General features: G+C 36.4%; 1 protein-coding gene and 1 pseudogene across 4 annotated transcripts; one reads left to right on the forward strand and one right to left on the reverse strand.

The window, feature by feature from the left end:
* The first annotated feature begins 2956 nt into the window (after positions 1-2956).
* LOC147291735 (retinoblastoma-related protein-like) lies at positions 2957-11348 on the forward strand. Of its 4 annotated transcripts, none has more exons than XM_086235501.1 (20): positions 2957-3179; positions 3376-3460; positions 3787-3920; positions 4143-4247; positions 4394-4536; positions 4626-4722; positions 4846-4892; positions 6393-6591; positions 6856-6922; positions 7119-7298; positions 7401-7594; positions 7722-8592; positions 8786-8948; positions 9057-9129; positions 9413-9589; positions 9671-9790; positions 9869-10016; positions 10127-10239; positions 10786-10901; positions 10987-11348. In XM_086235501.1, exons 3-20 carry the CDS (start codon positions 3798-3800, stop codon positions 11135-11137), a joined length of 3087 nt encoding a protein of 1028 aa, XP_086091627.1. In that variant the 5' UTR covers positions 2957-3179; positions 3376-3460; positions 3787-3797; the 3' UTR covers positions 11138-11348. The 4 variants fall into 4 exon arrangements, with proteins under 4 accessions (XP_086091627.1, XP_086091628.1, XP_086091629.1 ...); XM_086235502.1 differs by having other exon boundaries at positions 3791-3920; XM_086235503.1 differs by lacking the exon at positions 3376-3460 and having other exon boundaries at positions 3791-3920.
* Positions 11349-15843: 4495 nt separating this feature from the next.
* Positions 15844-18640, reverse strand: LOC147291736 (uncharacterized; annotated as a pseudogene).
* Between the last annotated feature and the right edge of the window lie 4139 nt (positions 18641-22779).

Genomic DNA, 22779 nt, shown 5'->3' on the forward strand with positions numbered 1-22779 from the left:
GTCTAATCAACCAAGTTTGACTTGGTAATTTATTTTTGGATAAAAGTAAAATAAATAAAAATATCTCAACAACCCACTCCCTCCCTACATGGCCGGCCACCCCTAGAGATTTTAGGAGAAATTAGTTTCCTACTGATAGTATAAATAAATGTTATTTATCATTAGTTAAAATAGTGAGAGTCCACATAAGGTTCAGACTTTGAAAGTACATTCTTCTACTAGTTGTGTGTTTGTGAAAGAGCAGAAAACAGAGAGAGAACCCACATAGGGCAACCGGCCACTATAGAAAGAAAAGAGAGTTGAAGGAAGCTAGCACTCCCGATCATCTCTTTTATCTACCTTTCTTGATCACTTCCTTGTAGACTATTTCTTAGAGGTACAACATTTGTGATGCTTTGGTGAATCAAAAGAGTAGAAGAAGCCACCATGGACAAGAATAGCTTCGTCGACGAACAAAAATCTCTACTGAGAGAGTGCTCTCTCTTCTTCGTTTTGCTACGACTCTTTTTTTTTCTTCTAGCGGGTCAGGATTGTAAACTGGAAAAGAATACCCAATGCCTACTTAAAATGCCCAATTAAATCTGAGCCCTTATAATGATCTTGTGGCTTACATTAATTACCCTCATTTTTCCTGCATAAAAGCTTCCTCAAGAGAGAAGCGCCCGATATATAGATATATAGTATATGCATATAAACGAAAAAGGAGATAAACCAATTGTAAATCAGTATATGATAAAAGAAATAGGAATGAAGAATGAATCCTCATGATTGTAGCCCATCTGTATTTAAGGCATGGATCTTGACTTCCAACTTCCAAGATATAATATTTAAATTGAGGGGAAAAACTAGCCTCCGGCTCAACTTCCATTAATTATTGTAATCCGGATGCCTCAGGTTGTGAACCCAAGAGAAATTCTATATGGCTCATATGGATATTATCACAAGGAAAAAAATTCTCTCATATATATCTAAAGCAATCGTGTTGATATCGTATTATAACGCTTAATGAAAATAAAGAGAGAATATTGAAAAAACACAAGAGAGAAGAGAGACAAATGTGAAGAAATTCTCTTAAATGAAGGTGTAAATACTTCTTTCATTAGATGACCTATATATAGGCATATCTATACTTGGAGGCCACTCCAAGGTGTTTTCTTGGGGACCAATCTTAAGATTTGGAGGTTACTCTAAGTTTACATGAGAATGTTTATATTTGTGGACATCCACATTATTTTATGGGATATATTTAGGAAAAGGACTCTAACTTGTGTGTTAGAGCTAGATCAGGACTTCTCCTTCAAAAGTGAAAATGTTAGGACTAAAAATTTACTCAAGGGTTAAATAAAGATATTCCGTCAAATCCGTTATATTTTCCGTAAAAATTGATCACTTGTATGGTATATGATCAATTTTTAAGGGTGAGATGAATATTTCACACAATTAAAATAGTTATAAAAAAAAAATAAAACTAAAAGAAGAAAAATAAATAAAAAATAGGAAATAAAAATAAAAAAACAAACTAATAGAAAAATAATAATAAAAAACTAAAAGGAGAAAAAAATTTAAAAAACTAAAAGAAGAAAAAAAAAAGTGGGAGGAGCAGCCTCCCCCCCACCTCACCTCACCTCACCTCACCTCACCTTACCTCATGTACCTCACCTCACCGCTCTTGCCCGCGGCGGCCCCTACATATCTCTCTCTCACTCTCACTCTCACTCTCTTCCTCTATCTTTGGTGTTGGAGCTTGATCTGCAAGGAAGATTGATGTGGGTCTTTTAGTGCTGTACTAATTAATTAATTAATGAAACCCATTTTAGTTATTAATTAATTAAACCCATTCATGGTGATGTAGGTCTTTAAGTGTCGCAATCTGGAAGAGCCATGGATTCGGAGCCGACCGTGTAGAAAGAGAAAGAGGAAGAGAGGGAGAGTAAAGAGAAAGAGAGAGAGGGTGGGTAGGCAGGCGGTAGAGGAGGGCTACTGATCTAGAATCATGCCACCAGGGGACTGCCGAAGTGGATGGGGTGGCCGGTGCAGGGAGGTTGTTGGAGTAGCAGTGAGGGAGGTCGGGATGGGGGAGGAGGGTTTGCAATTTTTTTTAACAATTAATTTTATAATTTTTTGAATTATTTATTTAATGGCGAGTGAAGTGACAATTTTACCTTTAAAACTAACGGATATTTAATTGACGAAATATCTTTATTTGATCCTTAAGTGAATTTTTAGTTCTAACGGATGCACTTTTAAAGGAAGAATCTTGGTCTGGCTCTGGCACACAAGTTGAAGTCATTTTTCTAAAATTATCCCTTATATTTTTTACAACACTTCTAAGTTTTTCTTTCCCAAATAGAGTTATTTAACTAAATTTCCAAATAAGTTTTTTTTTTTTTTTCTAATCAGAGTTACAAAGTGAAGTTTTTTAATTATAAAGGTGTAATTACAAAAAAATAAAAAGAGGAACATAGATCACCAAGTGAATTTACAAGATTTCCATGGTAGGTTCATTTTTTTTTTTCTAACAAAATAAAAAGAAAGCAAAGCGGCCAGGCCGAAAAATGAAAACGAAAAAAGGCCAATACGGGTGTCGAGTGGGCCCAAAAATAGCAGAAAAAAAAACATTTAGAAGCCGAATGACGATACAAAACCTAGTGGGCCCCACACTATCCCTCCCCCCACATGTGGGCTGTGGGCCGTTTCGCTGTTACCGAGAGAGAGGACGAGAGTTCCGTCAAGCGGGCCGTAACGGCAGAAAACAGATTCATCAATATCCGTCACAGAGAATCTCGTCAGTCGTAACGGTGAGAAATTTTGGCGGTAAAAAAACACCTAACTCACATGACGTGTCGCGACGCCATTGGCCAGCGATGTATGTATGCATGTGGAGCATGATGGCATGCCATGTTGTTTTTCCCGCGCGACCTCAGTCAGGGTTTCCCCAAAAAGAGGCCCCAAAAACCAAACTAAACCAATTTAGAGAGAGAAAGGAACAGAAGATAGAGAGATAGGGTTCGCAGACAGAGAGAAGAGAGAGAGAGAGACTGAGAAGCTCTGCTTCAGAAACTCTCCTCCGAGTCTCTGATTCAATTCGATCGGAGTAAACGCCGTCGTTTTGTGTATTGCATTGGTGGATCTACAGCTCTCTGAGAGCTCACACTGAAAGATCAGATCGAGAAAAATTTGTATGCTTTTTTCTTTTTCTTTCTTGAAGTTTCAATTTTTTTGGCTCTGCTTTTCTTTTTGTCACGCTTTTTGTGCTTGTTTTTAATTTTCACTGATAAAGAAATTCAACGAAAACTAGAAGAAACACAACCCAATTTTATTTAATCTCAACCCAATTTGAAGGCTTTGCTTTTTTCCACCTTGGCTGCGATCTAGGGCAAAAGGGTTGGTCAGAATCCGAGAGCTACGACTGGAAAAGAGACTGAGAGACCCAACCCTGTTGCTTTTGTGCTTGTTCATGGTTGGTGGCTATTTATTATTTAGATTACTATTTCTTTTTTCTTTTATTTTTTTTTTAAGTTTAATTGGCAGTGTTTGCTACTAATAATGTTCATCATTTCTGGAGCGAAAACTAGGCTTGAATTTTGCTAAAGAAATAAAAAACGGCACAGTGAGAATTTGGGTTTTGAAAATTTGCGTTCTTTTAGGTATTAATCTTGGGTTTAGGGTTTTTTTTTTTTTTTTTTTTTTTTTTTTTCTGTTTTCATTTTGAATATGATTTATAAGAAATTACCTATTCAAATTACTTGTTTTTTTTTGGGTAATTTTTATTTTGGCTTTGTTCAGCTAGGGCTTAGATGAGTCCACCTGCTATGGTGAAGATGGAAGATACTAAGCCTGATGTTTCAGCATCTAACAACTCAAATTCTGAGAGGGGAGATTCAGACCCTGTCAAAGCTCGATTTACTGATTTGTGCAAGGTTTCCATCTCCACCCGCCCCCTTTACTGTGATTGAATTTACCATTTTGTTCTTTCATTGTAAATGTTAATTTTTGTCATGTTTTCGAAAGCGGAGATTCATATTATTTGTTATATTTAGTTTTTGGACTGTACTTGTGTTCACTTTTAGAATTTGAGTATTTCTTTCTATTGTCATTTCTTTTTTAGTTTCTGAGGATATATTTGTTATTGTCAATTTTAGAATGGGTTGTCATTGGATGAGAACAATCACACGCAAGCTATGAAGCTGTTCAAAGAAACCAAACATCTACTAATATCAAATTTATCAGCTATTGGAAATGGAACAGTAAGTTTTATCATGTCTTCATTGTATGGACATATTAATAATGTTATGTTGATATAAGGTCTGAGGTGATATCTTTAAAGATTCTTTATCTGGAATACTTGCTTGAATATAGATTTGGTGTAACTTAAATGCATTTCTCTTTGCAGCCTGAAGAAGCAGAACGATTCTGGTTTGCCTTTGTTTTGTACTCTGTGAAAACATTGAGTGAGAAGAATTCAGATGATTCACAGAAGAGCTCTGATGATAATGGATTTTCTCTCTTCCAAATTTTGAGAGCCGCTAAGCTGAAGTATGTTGTTTGTCAATCTGGTTTTTGCCTTTAGCTTATAATCTGTTGCTCATGAATCCTTGTCATCTTATTTTTTTGGTGTTTTACAGCCTTGTGGATTTTTTCAAGGAGCTTCCTCAGTTTGTTGTTAAGGCTGGTCCAATTTTGAGTAATCTGTATGGCATAGATTGGGAAAACAAACTTGAGGTATTAACTTGTCAGAAAGTTGGTTTATACTTCAGGAAGACTACTTTTTATTTTTTTTATGTCTTTAACTTCCTATTTAATTTACTTGATCCTTTACTCATGAGCTCATTCTTAATTTATTAGGCAAAAGAGTTGCAGGCAAATTTTGTGTACTTGAGCCTATTAAGCAAGTGAGTGTCCTTTCTTTTGCCTCCATTGTGCCTAATGAATTATTATTGTTTGAAAGTTTTACAAATTTTCTTCTGTCTTTTAACATTTGTCATTATCTTTCTATAGTTAGGGTGGGACCAGGGTGAAACTAAGAAAGGAGTGGTCTTGTGTGTGTCAGATATGGAAATGATTGCTTTGGTGGGATTGGTAGTATGTAAAAACGTTTATTAGGCTGTAATGGGTATGGGTAGCAGCTCTGGTATGACTAGTGAAATTGATTACAAATAAGTTGATCACAAAAGGAAAGAGAAGAAAAAAAAAGAAGGAAAGACCGAAAAAAAAATCTGTTATGCAATTTGATATTGTCATTTAGTACTAGGCCGACTTGATAACCCCCAGCAACAATTTGTTGGTTCTCATTCTTATTATGTATAAGAAGACTCCTTTCCTAAATATGTGCTGCTAACATAAAACTTGGTTTGTGATGTTATGATAAGTTTTAAAAATCAGTCCATGTTACCATCAATTGTTTGTCACTGAATACTATAGGTACATGAAATTAATTTGAATAGTGAAGATTTAAGTTGTTGCTAGGTAGGCTTCTTTAGTGGTTTAATAAGCTTCATTCTTGATTAGAGAGCACATTGAGTTCTGAGTGGTATGGGCAGTTGATACTATGGAAAATTAGAACTTAGTAGCTGAGATTGTATTCAACTGATCATAATAAGCATTGTAGTAATACCTATTATGGTTTTGCTACTCTGTAGCATGCTGATTAAATATCTTTAGGAATCTGGGTTGTGTTAAACTTACTGTCTAGCTTTCAATTTTTTTGTCATTTGGGTTCATTGAATGCTTTTAAGTTTTTCCCGACTTAGAGGAAAAATAAAGAAAATAATATGATATGAGTAAAATAAAAGCATGCTAAAGTATAGTGTTTTTTACGTATATTTAGGATAGTTGACTGCATAGTTGAAACCTGTTGTACATCATGCAAGACCCCAGTTGATGAATCTATTGTATAATCCTCTGGAGGGCCCCTTTAATCTATTTGTCTATCTAGTTGCAGTTTCATGAAATTTTAATGGGGTATGCTGAAATCATTAAGCACTTACAGGGGTGTGTTTCCCTACTCACAAATCTACATGTTACAGGGGCATTGTAGCACTATGCAGTCTGTGGGAATCCACTTGTTGTGCATGACTTGCACTGACCTTTAGCAGAAACTTAACATTATAATGGCTGAAAACTTGACGTTAGTTTGATTTCTATTTATTTCATACTGGATTTCTAATCGCATTGAGATGATCCTTAGGACATATTCAGCATAATCTCATTCATATATGCTGCAAACTATATTTTAGATACTGCATCATATTATGTGGAGGTCATGTTGGATGTTTCATTGCATGTATGATAACATGTTTTGTTGTACTGTGTTTCTTCAGTCCAATGTTGCTTTCATTTATTAGAGATTTTTTAAGCTAACAGCATCATATCATAAATATTTAATGTTCAAGGTACTACAAACGTGCATACCGAGAATTCTTCTTGACAAGTGATGCAAACGTTGATAAGCAGTCAGCTGTTGGCAGTCGAACTGGTTATGTATCAGAGTATCATCGTTTTGGATGGTTGCTGTTTTTGGCCCTTCGCGTACACGTATTCAGCCGATTTAAAGACCTGGTCACTTGCACAAACGGCTTGGTTGCCATATTGGTCAGTTGCATTTCTGTATTACTTTTTTAGTTTGTAATACTAGGATGGCTGTCAGTTACTTGAAATGCCCAACTTAATATGGATTTCCATTTTACAACAAACAAGATATAGATTGCTTCAGAAAGTGTGGAAAACCTTACAATTAACATCTTGTATATATATATATATGTATATATATATATATATATATATATATAGATACATGCTTTTTGGCTTTCTACTTTAACAGGCATTTTTCTTACTGCTTGGATTTTGTTTTTACAGGCAATTTTAGTTATTCATGTCCCTGTTCGCTTCAGAAACTTCAACATCCATGATTCACAACGCTTTGGTAATATGCTCACTTGGCTTATTTAGCACTTTTATTATCTGATTTCCTTTTCTTTTCCAAGGAGGGATATTCAGTTTTGAAACTTGCTTTGGCATTTCATCCTTTCCCTCTTGCTTTTATTTTTCCTTTCTTTTTCTTTGTGGGTTTCCATTTTGGCATTCTTTACTGGAACTGATTTGGTTAGTGTCTAATTCAGTGACGAAAGGCAACAAAGGTGTGGATCTTCTTGCATCACTTTGCAACATTTATGACACCTCAGAAGATGAGTTGAAAAAAACAATGGAAAAAATTAATGCTTTAATAGTAGACATTTTAAAGAAGAAGCCTTGTTCAGCATCTGAGTGTAAAAATGAAAATCTAGAGAATGTGGATCCAGGTTTGTTTGAAAATTTTCCCCTATTTACAGTGATTGAAACAAAATCCCGGGTTCTTTCGTCATTTTATTAATGATTCTGATATCTGATCCTGTTTAATGCAGATGGTTTGACCTATTTTGAAGGTCTTATGGAGGAACCATCTCTTTCATCCAGTTTAGATATTCTAGAAAAAGATTATGATGATGCAATTCGGAATAAGGGTGAACTGGATGAGAGAGTGTTTATCAATGAGGAGGACAGCTTACTTGGTTCAGGTAGCTTGTCCGGAGGATCCATGAATTTATCTGGTGTGAAGGTATGCTTTTAAAATTGCACTATTCAGGAACATACATGTGGCATTTTAAATGTTTTTTTTTTTTTCCATTGCTTCTGTTTCGTGTAGAGGGAATTTGTTGATAGTTTCATTTATTCTATTATGTTAGAGGAAGTTTGATTCAATAGCCTCCCCAACAAAGACAATTACAAGTCCACTCTCTCCCCATCGCTCTCCTGCATCTCATGTTAACGGTGGTGCTAACTCAAAGATTGCAGCTACACCTGTAAGCACTGCAATGACAACTGCAAAGTGGCTTCGGACCTTTATTTCTCCACTTCCGTCGAAACCCTCAGCCGAGCTGGAGGTCTTTCTGGCATCATGTGATAGGGATGTTACTAATGATGTGATACGTAGGGCACAAATAATATTGGAGGCCATATTTCCAAGTAGTGCCTTGGGAGAGCGATGTGTAACTGGTAGCCTGCAAGGTGCTAACCTCATGGACAACATCTGGGCAGAACAACGAAGATTGGAAGCACTCAAGCTTTATTATAGAGTTTTGGAGGCAATGTGTAGGGCAGAGGCTCAAATACTGCATGCAACTAATTTGACCTCTTTATTAACTAATGAGAGGTTCCATAGATGCATGCTCGCCTGCTCTGCTGAGTTGGTCCTGGCAACACATAAGACCGTCACAATGTTGTTTCCTGCAGTATTGGAGAGGACAGGTATTACAGCTTTTGATCTTAGCAAGGTGATAGAGAGCTTCATTAGACATGAGGAATCTCTCCCAAGAGAGTTGAGACGACATCTGAACTCATTGGAAGAACGACTTTTGGAGAGCATGGTTTGGGAAAAAGGTTCCTCAATGTACAATTCTTTAACGGTTGCAAGACCTTCCCTCTCAGCAGAAATAAATCGTCTTGGGTTATTAGCAGAACCAATGCCATCTTTAGATGCAATCACCATGCATATCAACTTCTCTTGTGGAGGGTTGCCTCCAGTACCTTCTTTACAGAAGCATGAGACTTCACCAGGTATTTTATTTCATATAATATTTATATGTGTATATATATATATATATATATCAATCATTCACTTATAAGGATGCCCTCATTTTAAGAAAAGTAGGACAACATTGTTGGGGCCCATGATTGTGAGAACGCTTAGTGGCAAATGATAAAGTAATGTACTAAGTGGTGAATTTGTCTTTATATTGTTATTTTTCAGGTCAGAATGGAGATATCAGGTCTCCGAAGAGACCTTGCACAGATTATAGGAGTGTATTGCTGGAGCGAAATTCCTTTACATCTCCTGTGAAGGATCGACTCCTGGCCTCAAGTAACCTGAAATCAAAGCTGCCACCACCTCCTTTACAGTCTGCATTTGCCAGGTATGAGTCTCAAGTCCCAGAAAGTTGTAAATCTAATTTCTTTGTTGCAACTTGCTGCTTCATCTGTTCTCTTTAATGGCATTATACATCTGACATTCATATGTGCAGTCCAACACGTCCAAATCCAGGAGGTGGAGGGGAAACATGTGCAGAAACTGGAATTAATATTTTCTTTAACAAGGTGTGGCGGTTCTCCAAATAATTAATTGTCTTTGTTTTTTTCTTTCCTGTAAAGAATCATAGAGAATCTTTGTGATTGACATATAATGGATCTGTAGAAGGTTTTTAGGCCTGTCTTTTTGTACACAAATTTTATATGTCGTTGAAGAGGATTTGTGTCGTAGATATTAGTTTATGCCAATGAGGATCTATTTGTATGGCATGTTTAGCCACTTGAAACCTCATAATTCTGCTTTATAAGGATTTATCCTCTGCTGTACACATAGTATATTTCTTGTATTCAGATTATCAAGTTGGCGGCTGTCAGAATCAGTGGTATGGTTGAAAGGTTGCAACTGTCTCAGCAGATCAGAGAGAATGTTTATCGTCTCTTTCAACAAATAATTGTTCATCGGACATCTCTCTTTTTCAACCGCCACATAGACCAGATTATCCTTTGTTGTTTTTATGGAGTTGCAAAGGTGTGATATACCTTCTGACAGTTTTCTGAGCTGCTGGGAAAAAATTTCCTTTTCTTACCCATCCACTGTTTCTGGTTGCAGATTTCTCAACTAAGTCTAACATTTAGGGAAATCATATACAACTACAGAAAGCAACCACAATGTAAACCACAAATTTTTCGAAGCGTGTTTGTTGATTGGTCATCAGCACGCCGGAATGGGGTATGATGCCTAATCTTTACTCGCATGACTGTCCTTTTTTCTGAGTGAATTCTAACCCTTCTCATGTTTTGGCAACAGAGGCCAGGACAGGAACACGTCGATATTATTACATTTTACAACGAAATATTCATTCCTTCTGTGAAGCCTCTTCTAGTTGAGCTAGGACCTGCTGGTACAACAACTGCAAGAACTAATGCAGTTCCTGAAGCTAACAACTGCAATGATGGTATGCTTTTGTTAAAACTCACGTGTAACTGCTACATTGTATTTCTGGTTAGTTTTGAAAAATTCATTTGTATAATTCCCTAATAACATCTTGTTTTACTGGCCAATTAGCTCAATGTCCTGGATCACCTAATGTATCCACTTTCCCAAGTCTCCCTGATATGTCTCCAAAGAAAGTATCTGCAGCACACAATGTTTATGTCTCTCCATTGCGATCATCTAAGGTACTAGTTTAGTTTAGTTTTTTTGAGTCATCGCTATTCCATTTTTTTTTTTCATTGTTCACAAATATGTTGATTCGTATATATGACTTGCCTCTTAGAATAAAAGAAGTCATCTTTTATGCTTAATGTAAAGTTATAATAATATAGATTCAATATATGCTCTAATCATCAGCTTATTTTCTCCACTGTCTCATTTTTACAATAATAACCATTTCCCTTCTCACATTTTGACACAAATAAGATCTCTATGTATTTATGTGTTGGAACTGAATGCTTACTTTATCTTGCTATGGGCTTTTGTGAAGCTCAGTGACATGTTAGCCAATTGTTTTACACAGGCAAATATGTGATGTTAACCAAACAGACTTAGACATGTATTTCCGTTGGCTATAATTTTCAAGTTCTTTTCTTGATATGATCAATGATAATGTAGTAACTATAAGATCCTCTCAATGCATTGGCATTACATTTGATTACTTTCTGTTAAGAACTTCATTGTTGACTATGAAGTTTTATACTGTGAATCTAATTTTGAACCGTCTGCAGATGGATGCTTTAATCTCACATAGCTCAAAAAGCTATTATGCTTGTGTTGGAGAGAGTACTCATGCATATCAGAGCCCTTCAAAAGATCTCACTGCCATCAACAACCGCTTGAATGGGTATGCTTTTTGTTTATCCATGATATTAACCAAGGTATTTTGTGCCAATTAATGATTTCCTCTGATGCGTTGTTTTCTTTTTCAGTACCCGAAAGCTCAGAGGCACACTCAACTTCGACAACGTTGATGTAGGCTTGGTTAGTGATTCTATGGTGGCCAATAGCCTGTACCTTCAAAATGGGAGTTGTGCATCCTCATCAGGTGCACCATTGAAAACTGAGCAACCTGACTCATAATCCAACGGCAAACAGCTGTATAGTTTTCCTCTGTGTAAATCTAGTTTTTTGATTTTTCATATTTCTTCTACACTTTATGTTTATGACACGGGGTACTGAATGAGCGGCGAGTTATTGTAGAATGGCCACCACAGAGCCCCTTTCCCATGTCCTGATGTATGTTAGAGGTAGCAGAATGCTGATTCAATAAAAATTTTGTTTTTCCCTTTCTTGGGTTTCTGTAGTCAGTAATTGTATGGTCATCCTTCTGCTTTGCAAATTTGAATGTTTTACGTAGGAAAGCATTTGAATGCAAGATCTACTACTTTACACAACCTTTAGCATGATAGATACCACCATTAATAATATCCATGGCAGCACATATTCCCTCAACAAGAAACACTCGATTTTAAATTAGTCAGTCTGAATAGGAAAGCATTAATAAGAAGATTAGTTAAAAATAAAATATGAATATAAATTTTGTGGCAATAATAAATCTAACTTTTGAAGATGACTGACCAAAAGACAAACAAATACCTACTTGTCTAGCTTCTTTTCTTACCTTTACTATTAAAAGACTTAGATTATCTGCACAAAGAAAAAAGACTTAAATAATGGGATCAATCAAGAAGAATAGAGCAAACAACCAAAGATTTAATCCAAATGACAAACCTAAGAATAATAATCATGAAATCAAACGGAAATTGAAAGACAATTGCAGAGAATTAAAATTTACATCTAAGGACAAAAATAAATCAGTAGTCAGAGAACTTGTTTTGATATGAAGAGAACTGGTTTTTAGCAAAGAAGAAATGAGAAACAGAAAGACATCGAGTCTAAATATTCGCTTGAGAGTTTGTGTTGTCATTTCCTTCTTTTCTGATGGAGGCTCTCTTATTTATAGAGTCAAATCTCTTTTGGTGATTAAGCCGTTTCCCAATTGCATCACATCTCTAAAGATATTTATCTTAATTTTAATGATAATTGTATGATTAATATTTAATTAAAATCTCTAAATATATCGATGATATCACTCTAATTGGTTTGTTGATAATATCACTTAAATCTTGATTTTCTTGATATATCTTAAAAGCTCTATCAAATTTTCATTTAATGACCTAAAATTACCTTAAACCTAAGGTGTTAAAAATAGTCATTAGGTGCAAATTATGGCTCAAAGAACATGGCCCACAACACTGCCAATATCTCCACCATCATCAACTTCACCATTATCGTCATCGTCAACGCTAACGTTACAATTGTTCTATTTGTCATATTCATTATATAATACAATTATATGTAACACGTCAAATGTGGCTTGTATGCTTGAGAGAAAGAAATAAAAGGATTTATCCATTGGGGGGGCTATGCCGACCACCCTTTTGTGCTGAGTTGACTACCCTTACTTAGTTCACCACCTACACTTAAAATTTTTTAAAATTCTGCTGAGTTAACCACCCTAATATGACAGAAATACCCTTAATTTCACAAAATACATCATTTTTACTATCTAAACCCACCTACCCCACCCAAACAAACACACCACCAGTATACCCCACCCCTGGCCTACCCGCAGACCCCACCCCTGGCCTACGCAGACCATCTGAAACTAACGCCGCCGCTTCCTCCGTCGCCGGTCCTCCCCTCCACCGCCGATTCCTCATTTGCAATTTCAGGTGGTTGCTTTCTCCCTCTTACTCTCCCTCACTCACTCTCGGTGTCACTCACTCTCGGATCTGAAATTTTCGGGTTTAGGGTTGTGTAATGCATTAATATATATATTTGGCATACCAATTACACAGATATTTGATATTTTAGAGAAATTAGAATGAGATTTTGAAAGTGGGTGTCTGCAAATTAGAATCTGATTTCGAATTTCATTCGGTACTGGTGTGTCAAAATTTCTTAATTTGTTCGGCATCTACCTGTCGAATTACTTCCAAATATTCGACAGTATACTGCCGAACAGAATTTGGTGGAAATGTGTTTACAAATTCATTCGATAGTTCAGTTCCGAATTATTTACATTCATTCGGTAGATATCCTCCGAAATATCAAATGTTATTCGGTGGGTCTCTGTCGAATGAAGATATTGATTTAACTGTTGTTGGTTCCATTCGACGGGCATCTGTCGAAACTTTAATATATGTTCGGTGGGTGTCTGTCGAATGAATCTTAATATTTCGGTGGACATCTACCGAATGGATCTGAAATTTTCGATAGACATCTGCCGAATGGCATGAATATAAAATATTTTTACATACACTTTTCTCTTATTCTATATTTCATGATAACTTATATTCTCTGTATTCTAAACATGATTTCAATTTTTGAATATAGGTATGGATAAGAGAGGGGCATCTAGACGTAAATCTTCTCGAGGCGAAACTTGTAGAGGTAGATCTTCTAGAGGTGGTGCTGCAAATGAAGATCGAACACGTCCTACAGCTTCAGAGAGGCGTAGGAAAATGGGCAAACTATTTACCAAGAGATGGGGGATGATGTCCAGCCGGAAGAAAATGTAATAGAAGATAACAACAATGATCCAGATGGGCTTTTCCCTGGAGGTCCCACTGATATGTCATTGCTTAGGAGCTTCAACAGTCACATTGCTGCTTCTATTTGGAAAAATGAGGTATTAGAGATTATACATAATGACTTATATAATTTAAAATTTTTAAACTATATAGTTTGCAATATTGTAATTGACTTGTGGCTTGTTTTTGAAAATAGGAACGTGAGCCCCTAAGATGCATGTCCAAAACAACAAAGCTGCGTACATGGGACTTGTGGAGTAGAAATGATAATAACAATGTGAAGGGGTATGTGAGACGATCTGGGCTCGGACCACTGGTGTCATGCTCGTACCGTACTGTTGATAAGGTAGTGGTCTTAGCCTTTGTTGAAAGGTGGCAGCCTGAGACTAATACTTTCCATATGCCAGTCGGTGAGATGACCATCACACTAGATGATGTGTCAAACATTTTGGGAATTCCGGTTGTGGGTTTATCACTTTCTACACCCCTTCATGATCATATTGCATCAAATTTGTTATTGAGAACATACTTAGGGGTGAGTGAGGCAGATGCCACATCGGAGTTGGATGACTATTCTGGTGAGTATGTGCGTCTCGAGTGGTTACGGTCGAGGTTTGGCCATGTGTGTGAAACAGATGATGATGAGCTAGTGAGGTGTGCTGCTAGAGCCTATTTATTGTTCTTATTGGGATGTACCCTTTTTGCCGATAAGACTGTCACAAGGGTACAATTCCAGTATCTAAGATTACTTACTAATCTCGACACCGCTAGCCATTATGCATGGAGTGCAAGGGTTTTATCTTTCCTGTATCGGCAGTTAGGTGTTGCTTCTTGGTCTAAGGTTAAGCAAATGTGTGGATATATGACCTTGTTGGAGGCATGGGTGTATGAGCATATGCACCATATTGTTAGTCCGAGTTATGACATAAATTACTTAGAGAGTATACCTCGTGCACTCCGATGGACTCCGAGGAGGGATACCGGGACAACTTGTGAAGATGTGCAGAAACTGAGAGAACGACTTGACCATTTGAAGGCAGATGAGGTATATATTTATAGTGATAATGAAAAATTAGACTTAATTTTGCATTTGTTGCTCTTGGATGAATGATTTGATACTAACTTCTTTTTGTTTTTTTTCTTTCTTCAGGTTATATGGGAACCCTACAAATCTAGTAGAGAACAACATCCATTACTAGATGTGGCATTCTACACAGGATTGATCAAGTGTTTCGACATTGTGGAGCCGTATTATCCTGAGAGAGTCTTGAGGCAATTTGGACAGGTACAAACGATCCCCCCTGCACCACGTGCTCCTCAGCGTGGGGGACGAGGTGCTTATGCGCAATCGTACAATCCCTTTTACGAGTACTTTGATAGTACGTGGGAGAGGTGGTCGGACCACTTATTGTCTCAAGATAGTCGCAGTGTAGCAGTGAAGGCTTCATCCGACACTGTTGACGGCTACCTCCAGTGGTTCCATTATGTATCTCATCCGTACATCCAAAATCTGGCACTTAGGACTGCATTTAACCCCCACAGGACCGTGGTACCAGGATTTGGCAAGGTATGGATCAAAAAGCTTAAATTTTGAAATTGCTGTCAAAATTTGTTTATTTAGGCTCATATTTTGGCATGGTATATAACTTGTTGCTTATATATGATTTTTTTACTTATAGGACTGTGTTGACTGTATATATCACTCGCCCTATTGTGGCATTGGGCGAGGATGAGGCCACAAGGCGTCCCTTTCACCTTTACAGGGCGATTGATAGTCTACAACATATCTTGGAGGGCACACACTTAAACAACACTTTGGCATACCAGCGCCGCACTCGCCAGTGATCACCCGCTTTCATGTTTAGAAATTTTTTTGATATGGCTGTCATTTTATGGACATGAATTATAATTGGTTGGCAGACATGGATTATGGACAAGTTTATTTTAGGTAAATGTAAGAAAAATAGTGGCATGTAATTTGTAGGTAGCATGTATTTGTAATTAGGACCTTATGTTTTTTATTTTGGCTAAGATTGGAGCACCTTAATTTAGTGACTTTGAAATTGCATAAAAACAATAAGAACAAATACAATCATAATTAAGAAATTGCATAAAAACAATCATCCCACATACATGGTACGTACGCTATAAAGGTTAAAAAAAAATCACTAGGTTTAATTAAGATGAAATTCAATCATTATCAAGAAATACAATTTCCGGTGTAGACACGTCACCATTAATTCGCTTGAACTCATCAAGGCGATTTTGATATCCAATGTACCAACCATGTGCGGCATACGCGTCAGCATTTTTATGCCAATCATCTGAAATAGGTGGCATAGGATGGTCCGGGGACAAGTGTACCTACGCATATTAATTAAGTGAATAACTTAGTAATGAAAGTTTTTGTACTATAAATTTACAATTACACAATCTACAGCCGTACCTGTACAAAATGATCTTGGTTGACAAACCCAATGCAAATCTCACAGAGCTCAACGTCCTGATGTGCTTATGAGTGTGCATATAGTGGGAGACACATAAGGCATAACGATCTACATAAATGGATTACGGTTATACTATAATACGTGGCGATAATATATCCCATCTCCGGCATGGTCATCCAATGATCTCTGGGTGCAGGGGTGTCATCAAAATAATCAAGTACCCTCTGAAACTCAATAACTCGCTCACGCACATGGAAAAATGACTCAAACAAAGCCGGTGTATGTAGTAGTGTCTTGGATAAGTCTGTGCGTACCTTTCGCCAAGCATCCACTCCAGAGCCCATAGCTGCAGCTACAACTCTATATCCATAATTACCATCTAGTAAGACGTTGGTTACACCAGAAATATACGGTCTCATGATGGGTTGAAACTGGTTTATATACCGATGTGGCTGAGCAAATGGAATGGGCGAACTCGTCTTCACTTTGTTGGCCCGTTTTTTAGTTTCTTTTTTGGCGAGCTACAGCCAACGTTGCCAATGGACGGTGAGGGTGAATGACTGTCACAACCGAAAAGTACGTACTCAAATGCGGATGGCAAATGCCGAGTAAAGGTTTCAGCTTTACTTGGTCGACCCCTAGTCTTGGTCTTCACTTGTGGTTCTCTTAGAGTAGTGGAACTTGGATTCATGAGCTCTTCTAACTTCAAACTTATGTGCTTCTGGGTGTCTGCATCTTGCTCTTCCATCCATTTTAGTAGTCTATCTACTGTGGCATTAACTGGAGGATCCGAGAGTTTTGTGACCTCCGGTTTCCTATTGTAATCCAACTTTCTCCAATAAGGATGAAGGGAGTCAAGTGAAATAGGCCGGTTACGTCGTCTATACGACAAAATCTCATGTGCACATGGCAACTCGTGTGTCCGACGAATGGTGCAATCACATGGTAAGGCACCTCCAATCCATTCAGCCCTGTAGCATATGAAAGAAATGAATAAATTATTGGTACGAACTAAATAAGCGTTTAATGTGTAGAATTAAGGTTAGTTAGTGAAGGTACCTCCTGATCTCACAACCAATTATATTCAATGCTATATCTGATACATAGCCTAACAATTTCTTCATCTCCTCATGTTTCCTGACACTATGTTGGATAAAACAACGGCTTTTCTCAAATGATGCCTTAATGTGTGTATGCTGCAACTCTATCAATGTATGAATATGCTGCCATGATAACTCAAAACTAAGCTAACTAGTGCCAAGTTCCTTCTTTAGCCTGGAATGTGCACTTTCAGCCCTGTTCGTAACAAGAAGTTAGTATGTGTGTCTAAGCATATAACAAGTTAATAATAACAAAACAAGTGTACCTGTTCGAAGTGGTGTTACCAAGGTGCATACAAGTATCTGTTCATGCAGCCACAAACATCTCCTTATAAGGTATCAACCAACTATCCTTAATGTACTCAATAGCTCCCGCGTATGAACAAAAGTTGGTTTCCATGTCACGCAAACGACTCACATACTCATCCTCGCTCTCTGATCCAACCAAACAATTCCAGGCACCATTAAACTTCTCCCAATGGTCAACCGTACCAAACAACTTCCTGCAATTTTCAACACATTTTTGCTAATGTGCCATCTACACAATAAATGTCTGGCACTAGGAAACACTTTAGGAATTGCAGACATGAGTGCTAGTTCATGATCCGTGACAATCACGTTAGGAAGACAGTCATCATTCAACAAAGACCATACTCTACCCAAAGCCCATGTATAATTATCCTCATTCTCAGAACATATATAAGCGAATGCAACAGATAATGTCATGCTAGTGGAAGTCACACCCACAATCTCAAAAAGTGGCCAACGGTACCTATTAGTCTTATAAGTGCAATCCATTATCAGTACATGCGGAAATGCACGTAATATATCAACACTCTCAGGATGAGTCCAAAACAGGTCAGTCACAACATCACCAGAACTTCTATGCCACTCAACATAATTATGTTCTCTCAGCTTAGTTAGCAATACTTGCATCTCTGATCTACCGGCCCTCTCGATGACCCTATGTCTTTGCCTGGCATTGTAAACTGTTTTGATTATTGATGTATTCTGTGGATTCTTATTTTTTATGGTCTTCAATATATCTTTCGGTTTCACCAAAGTCTTGGACAAAACCACTAACAATGAATTCTCTTCTTCAGTTAATCTGCCTACGAATGAATGCCCTTCAATATACTCTGAAAGTACATGGTTATGCACTCCACATGCAACTTCCAACTCCCATTGATCACCACATCCAGTGTTCACCGCCTTCAAAAAGAATGGACATCCACATTTCTTCGAACGGGTGTCCTTAGAGTCATCAGAAATCGGTTACTTACGGCTAGCAGCATCGGATGTTTGGTCGCCTGAATCTGACTTTGTTGACTTTCTTGATCTATTTGGCTCATATTGACCATTTCTCTCACAAGCAAATTTGATCCAAACTCTCTTACCACGAACCCTGCCTGCATCAGACCTTCTAATAACAATTACCATGTTGTTCCTTTTTCCTTGTGAACGAATCCAACTAACTATTGAATCCTTACTTTGAAACACCTACACATGACAGTTATATATATTATTTACAATTCAAATTTAGGTATGCATAACTCATAATATACGGTCTCATACAAACAATGTTTACCTCCGCTGTTGTGAATTCATTGGTGTAGTCAAAATTGCATCTTCCTTCAACTATACTGAGTTCGGTGGAAGCACCCACTTGCTGCTCTTATTCAGCGAAAAAAAAAAAAAAATTTCATCCCAATATTCGACGGGAAACCACCGAAAATATCATATATATTCAGTGGATAAGTGCCGAATATACTAACATAGTTCGATAATTAACTACCGAATGAAACAATTATACATTGGCCATTCGGGAAAAAAAGTAATCGTGTCCCAGTATTCGACGGGAAACCACCGAATAAATCATATATATTCGGTGGATAAGTACCGAATATACCAACATAGTTCGACAATTGCCTACCGAATGAAATTATTAAAAAAACTATACGTTTGTCATTCGGTGGCTACCTGCCGAACGGTTGTATAAACTTCGGTGACAAATCACCGAATAGATTGCCATTTTTCGACGGGCATCGGCTGAACAAATGTGTGGAAAATTGACATTACATTTATAAACGGTGGATACCTACCGAAATATGTACATTTATTCGGTGACCATTCACCGAAATATACTATATATTTCGGTACTGGTTTACCGAATAAAAACGCAAACTGACAGTTTTTCAGCCGCGAAAAATTTATAAAAAAAAAAAAAAAAAAAACTCAAACTTACTTCATTTGATGACTTCAAATTGTCGTTCTGAGTGTCCATTTGTCAAAAGTAGGTGATTTGGATACAATGAATTTGTTTACAGAAACAATCTATGTCTAGGGTTTGGTTGAAGATGGTGGTGGTGGTAGAAGAGAGTGGAGTGTTGTTTGATGATGGTGGTATACGTGGGTGGAGCCAGCTGGTGGGATTGTTTAAAACAACAATCTATATCTAGGGTGGAAGGTTGAAGATGGTGGTGGTGGAAGGTGGAAGATGAAGGTTGAAGATGGTGGTGGTGGAAGGTTGAAGATGGTGGGGAAGATGATGGTAGAATCAGCTGGTGGTTGAAGATGGTAGGGGGTGTAGGGAAAAAATATGTTCTAAAAATATTAGATGTCCTTTATGGTCAATTTGCTATAGGGTATATATGTCTTTTACTAAATTAAATTTAGGGTGGTCAACTCAGCATAAAAGGGTGGTCGGAATAGTCGCCGTCTTATCCATTAGTTATTGAAATCGTTAGTACATGTACTATAATCCAATGACATTGGCCTAGGTTGAGGAACATGAAGACATTTTTTTTGGGGCCAAAAAGACACTAATCTAATGATCCCTATAGTTTGACCGAATTTACAATTTCATTCCCATAATTTATTTTTTGTTATTTTCGTCCTTATAGTTTCATTATGTTATTTAGTCCAAATTATCAACTGAGTTTATATTAGTTTATTTTTGTGGTAATATAATGAAATTATGAGGACAAAATGATAACAAAATGAAACTACAAATACAAAAATGCCAACAAAAGTGAACGGAAATGAACTTGATCAATTCATAGTTTGGATTAAAAGTGATAAAGGAATGAAACTATAAGGATGGAAGTGACAAAAGAAAAACTATGGAGATGAAAGACTAAGTTGGGGAAACTTAGGGTGTGTTAATTTGGTAATGTTGTGAAAATAATTAGCTGTAAAGTATAATTACCTGTAAAACAAAACAGTTTAGTACTTGGTAAATTGTGTTTTTAAAAGTGCTGGGAAGTACAATTAGCTGTGAAACAAAGCAATAGTATTTAGTAAATTTTCATGTAAAAGTGATGTGGATGTTTATAATGACTAAAATGAACATGTTGTAGTTGAAAATGCTTTTTCTTCATTTGTTTGGTAAAAAAAAAATGCTTTTCACTTTTTTTTTAACAAATTAATATTAACATTCATTTTGCCAAAAAGAAAAAGTCAATAAAGATATATGTCTATTATTTTTTTAAAATATCACGAAGGTCCATTTTGCCTCATTAATTCGAAGGTCCATTTCAGTATTAATTGATTCCATCTTAACCCCTTCATATGCACCATGTATATATGTAAGCCATACCTCAACATCTTTTTCAATTTAAAATATTATGTATGAAAACATAACTATATAATATTATATGACCAAAAACTATAACTAACATTCGAAGATCTTTTTCAATTTAAAATAAGAAATAACAATATTGGAAATAATAACACATACATATTAAAACTTCTAAATGGATGCACGAATTAAACTTGTCGCAATGTTATTTCTCAGTTATTCCATCTCTTGTGCTCCCGAACCTTGGATAATATGATAATCCTCAATTTGATCTGCCTCCTCACTTAGGATATCATTTGGGTCATCCTCACTTTTATTAAAATGTATATCACGGTTGGCATGTCTTTGTATGTATTTATGAAGTGTCATAGTTGCAATAACAATTTCAACAGTACCAAGTTTGGGATTCCACCCCAAACCAGTTTCTTTCCCTGTTAATTCTTTCCAATATTTCCATTGTTCTTTAAGTACATCCCACTTATTTTTCAGTTGCAATTTAGATAATTCTTTCTCGGTCTCTTTAGTAAAGTTAATCCTCAAACTTTCTCATCCTTTCTTTTCAAAGTGAGTAGTAGGACGGTGTCCTAACTCTACCTCCTTGATACAAAGGTCACAGAATACAGGTATATTATGCTCATTCCATACAGTCTTAACTCCTGAGTCATTCTTTTTTCTCATCTGTGTATAAGTACTTGGTTTTAATAATTGACTCAAATTCTATGTAGGAAAGCTCACATATCAGACAACAAACACAAACTAGTGTTAAAACTGATGATCAAACATTCTTCCGTAAAAGTAAGAATGCCTTTTGATTTTCTTTTTCTTCTGAAAAGGAACAGCAGTAGTACTTAGGTTAACACGTACTACTTATGGTTTTGATCCAAGATCCAAGATCAACACGTACGTTAAAACAAAAGTCATTGATTTTGACATGTGGTTTTGATCTTGACTTGTTAATGGCAAATATGAAAAATTGCTAAGCATCGACAAGTTTATAAGTGCTGCAACTGCTTTCATAAATACATGGTCTTTGAGTTTGATTATCCTCTAAACCCAATCCATTCCAAAAACCCAAATCAAAAAAGGGAAAAGAAAGTTGTTTTTTTCTTTGAAAATTGAAACCCTCATCGTCATCACCAACCAGGCTTTTGTTTGATTTTTGCTGCTGTTTTCACAATTTTTGACTCCACCCACAGAGATCAGATATTATGTTCTCTCTCTCCCACCCTAAAAACTCAGATCTGATTGTTGTCGAATTTGTGGTTGACACATGGTCAAATTTGTCTTAGATCTGATTGTTGTTGAATTTGTGGTTGACACATGGTCAAATTTGTCTTAGATCTGATTGTTGTCAAATTTGTGGTCAACACGGTTGAAGTCCATTTTTAAAAATCTACTGTTCATACAGCCCACCTTTTAAAAAACCGGTGCTACAGTAATGACATTATTGTAGCACACTACAATGTTTTTTTAAAAATGCCACTTTTTTTCCTTCTTCAATTTTTTTTTTCTTCATTTCAGTGCCAATTGGTACACAAACTACCAAAAAAAAAATCATAATTTAGGTATTTTTCATTCCATAAACATGTTAAATAATAACCAACATAAAACACAAAAAATCAAGATGAGACATCCATAATCTTTTGCGTTTTAATAGTAAATATAATTGTTACTATCAAATAGTAACATTTATTGTTACTATCAAATAGTAAGAATCACCTATTGCTACTGCCCGACAATGAATTTGAAATCTAAGGATTTGAAATACATGAATTTGAAATCCAAATCCAAATCCCCAATCCAAATGGACCCTAATATTCTCTTTCACAACTAATTATTCTCATTCACAGCTAAACTAAATTGACCTTAAAAGTCTGCAAAAGTCTTGTGGTATTCAATCATGTCTTATAGAAAGTTTATGAAAGTTTTGTGGTATTAAAAAAGTCATTGACTTTTATGAATTTCATTAATTGTGGAGTTTTGTAGACTTTTGGGAGTG

The sequence above is a fragment of the Dryas octopetala genome, chromosome 3, assembly GCF_963921425.1.
Source record: "Dryas octopetala chromosome 3, drDryOcto1.1, whole genome shotgun sequence".
NCBI lineage: Eukaryota > Viridiplantae > Streptophyta > Magnoliopsida > Rosales > Rosaceae > Dryas > Dryas octopetala.

Coding starts and splice junctions, on each gene's coding strand:
- LOC147291735 (XM_086235501.1), top strand. CDS start 3,798: ATGAGTCCACCTGCTATGGTGAAGATGGAAGATACTAAGCCTGATGTT. Junction 3,921..4,142: donor GATTTACTGATTTGTGCAAG/GTTTCCATCTCC, acceptor TGTCAATTTTAG/AATGGGTTGTCATTGGATGA. Junction 9,590..9,670: donor GTTTTTATGGAGTTGCAAAG/GTGTGATATACC, acceptor TTCTGGTTGCAG/ATTTCTCAACTAAGTCTAAC.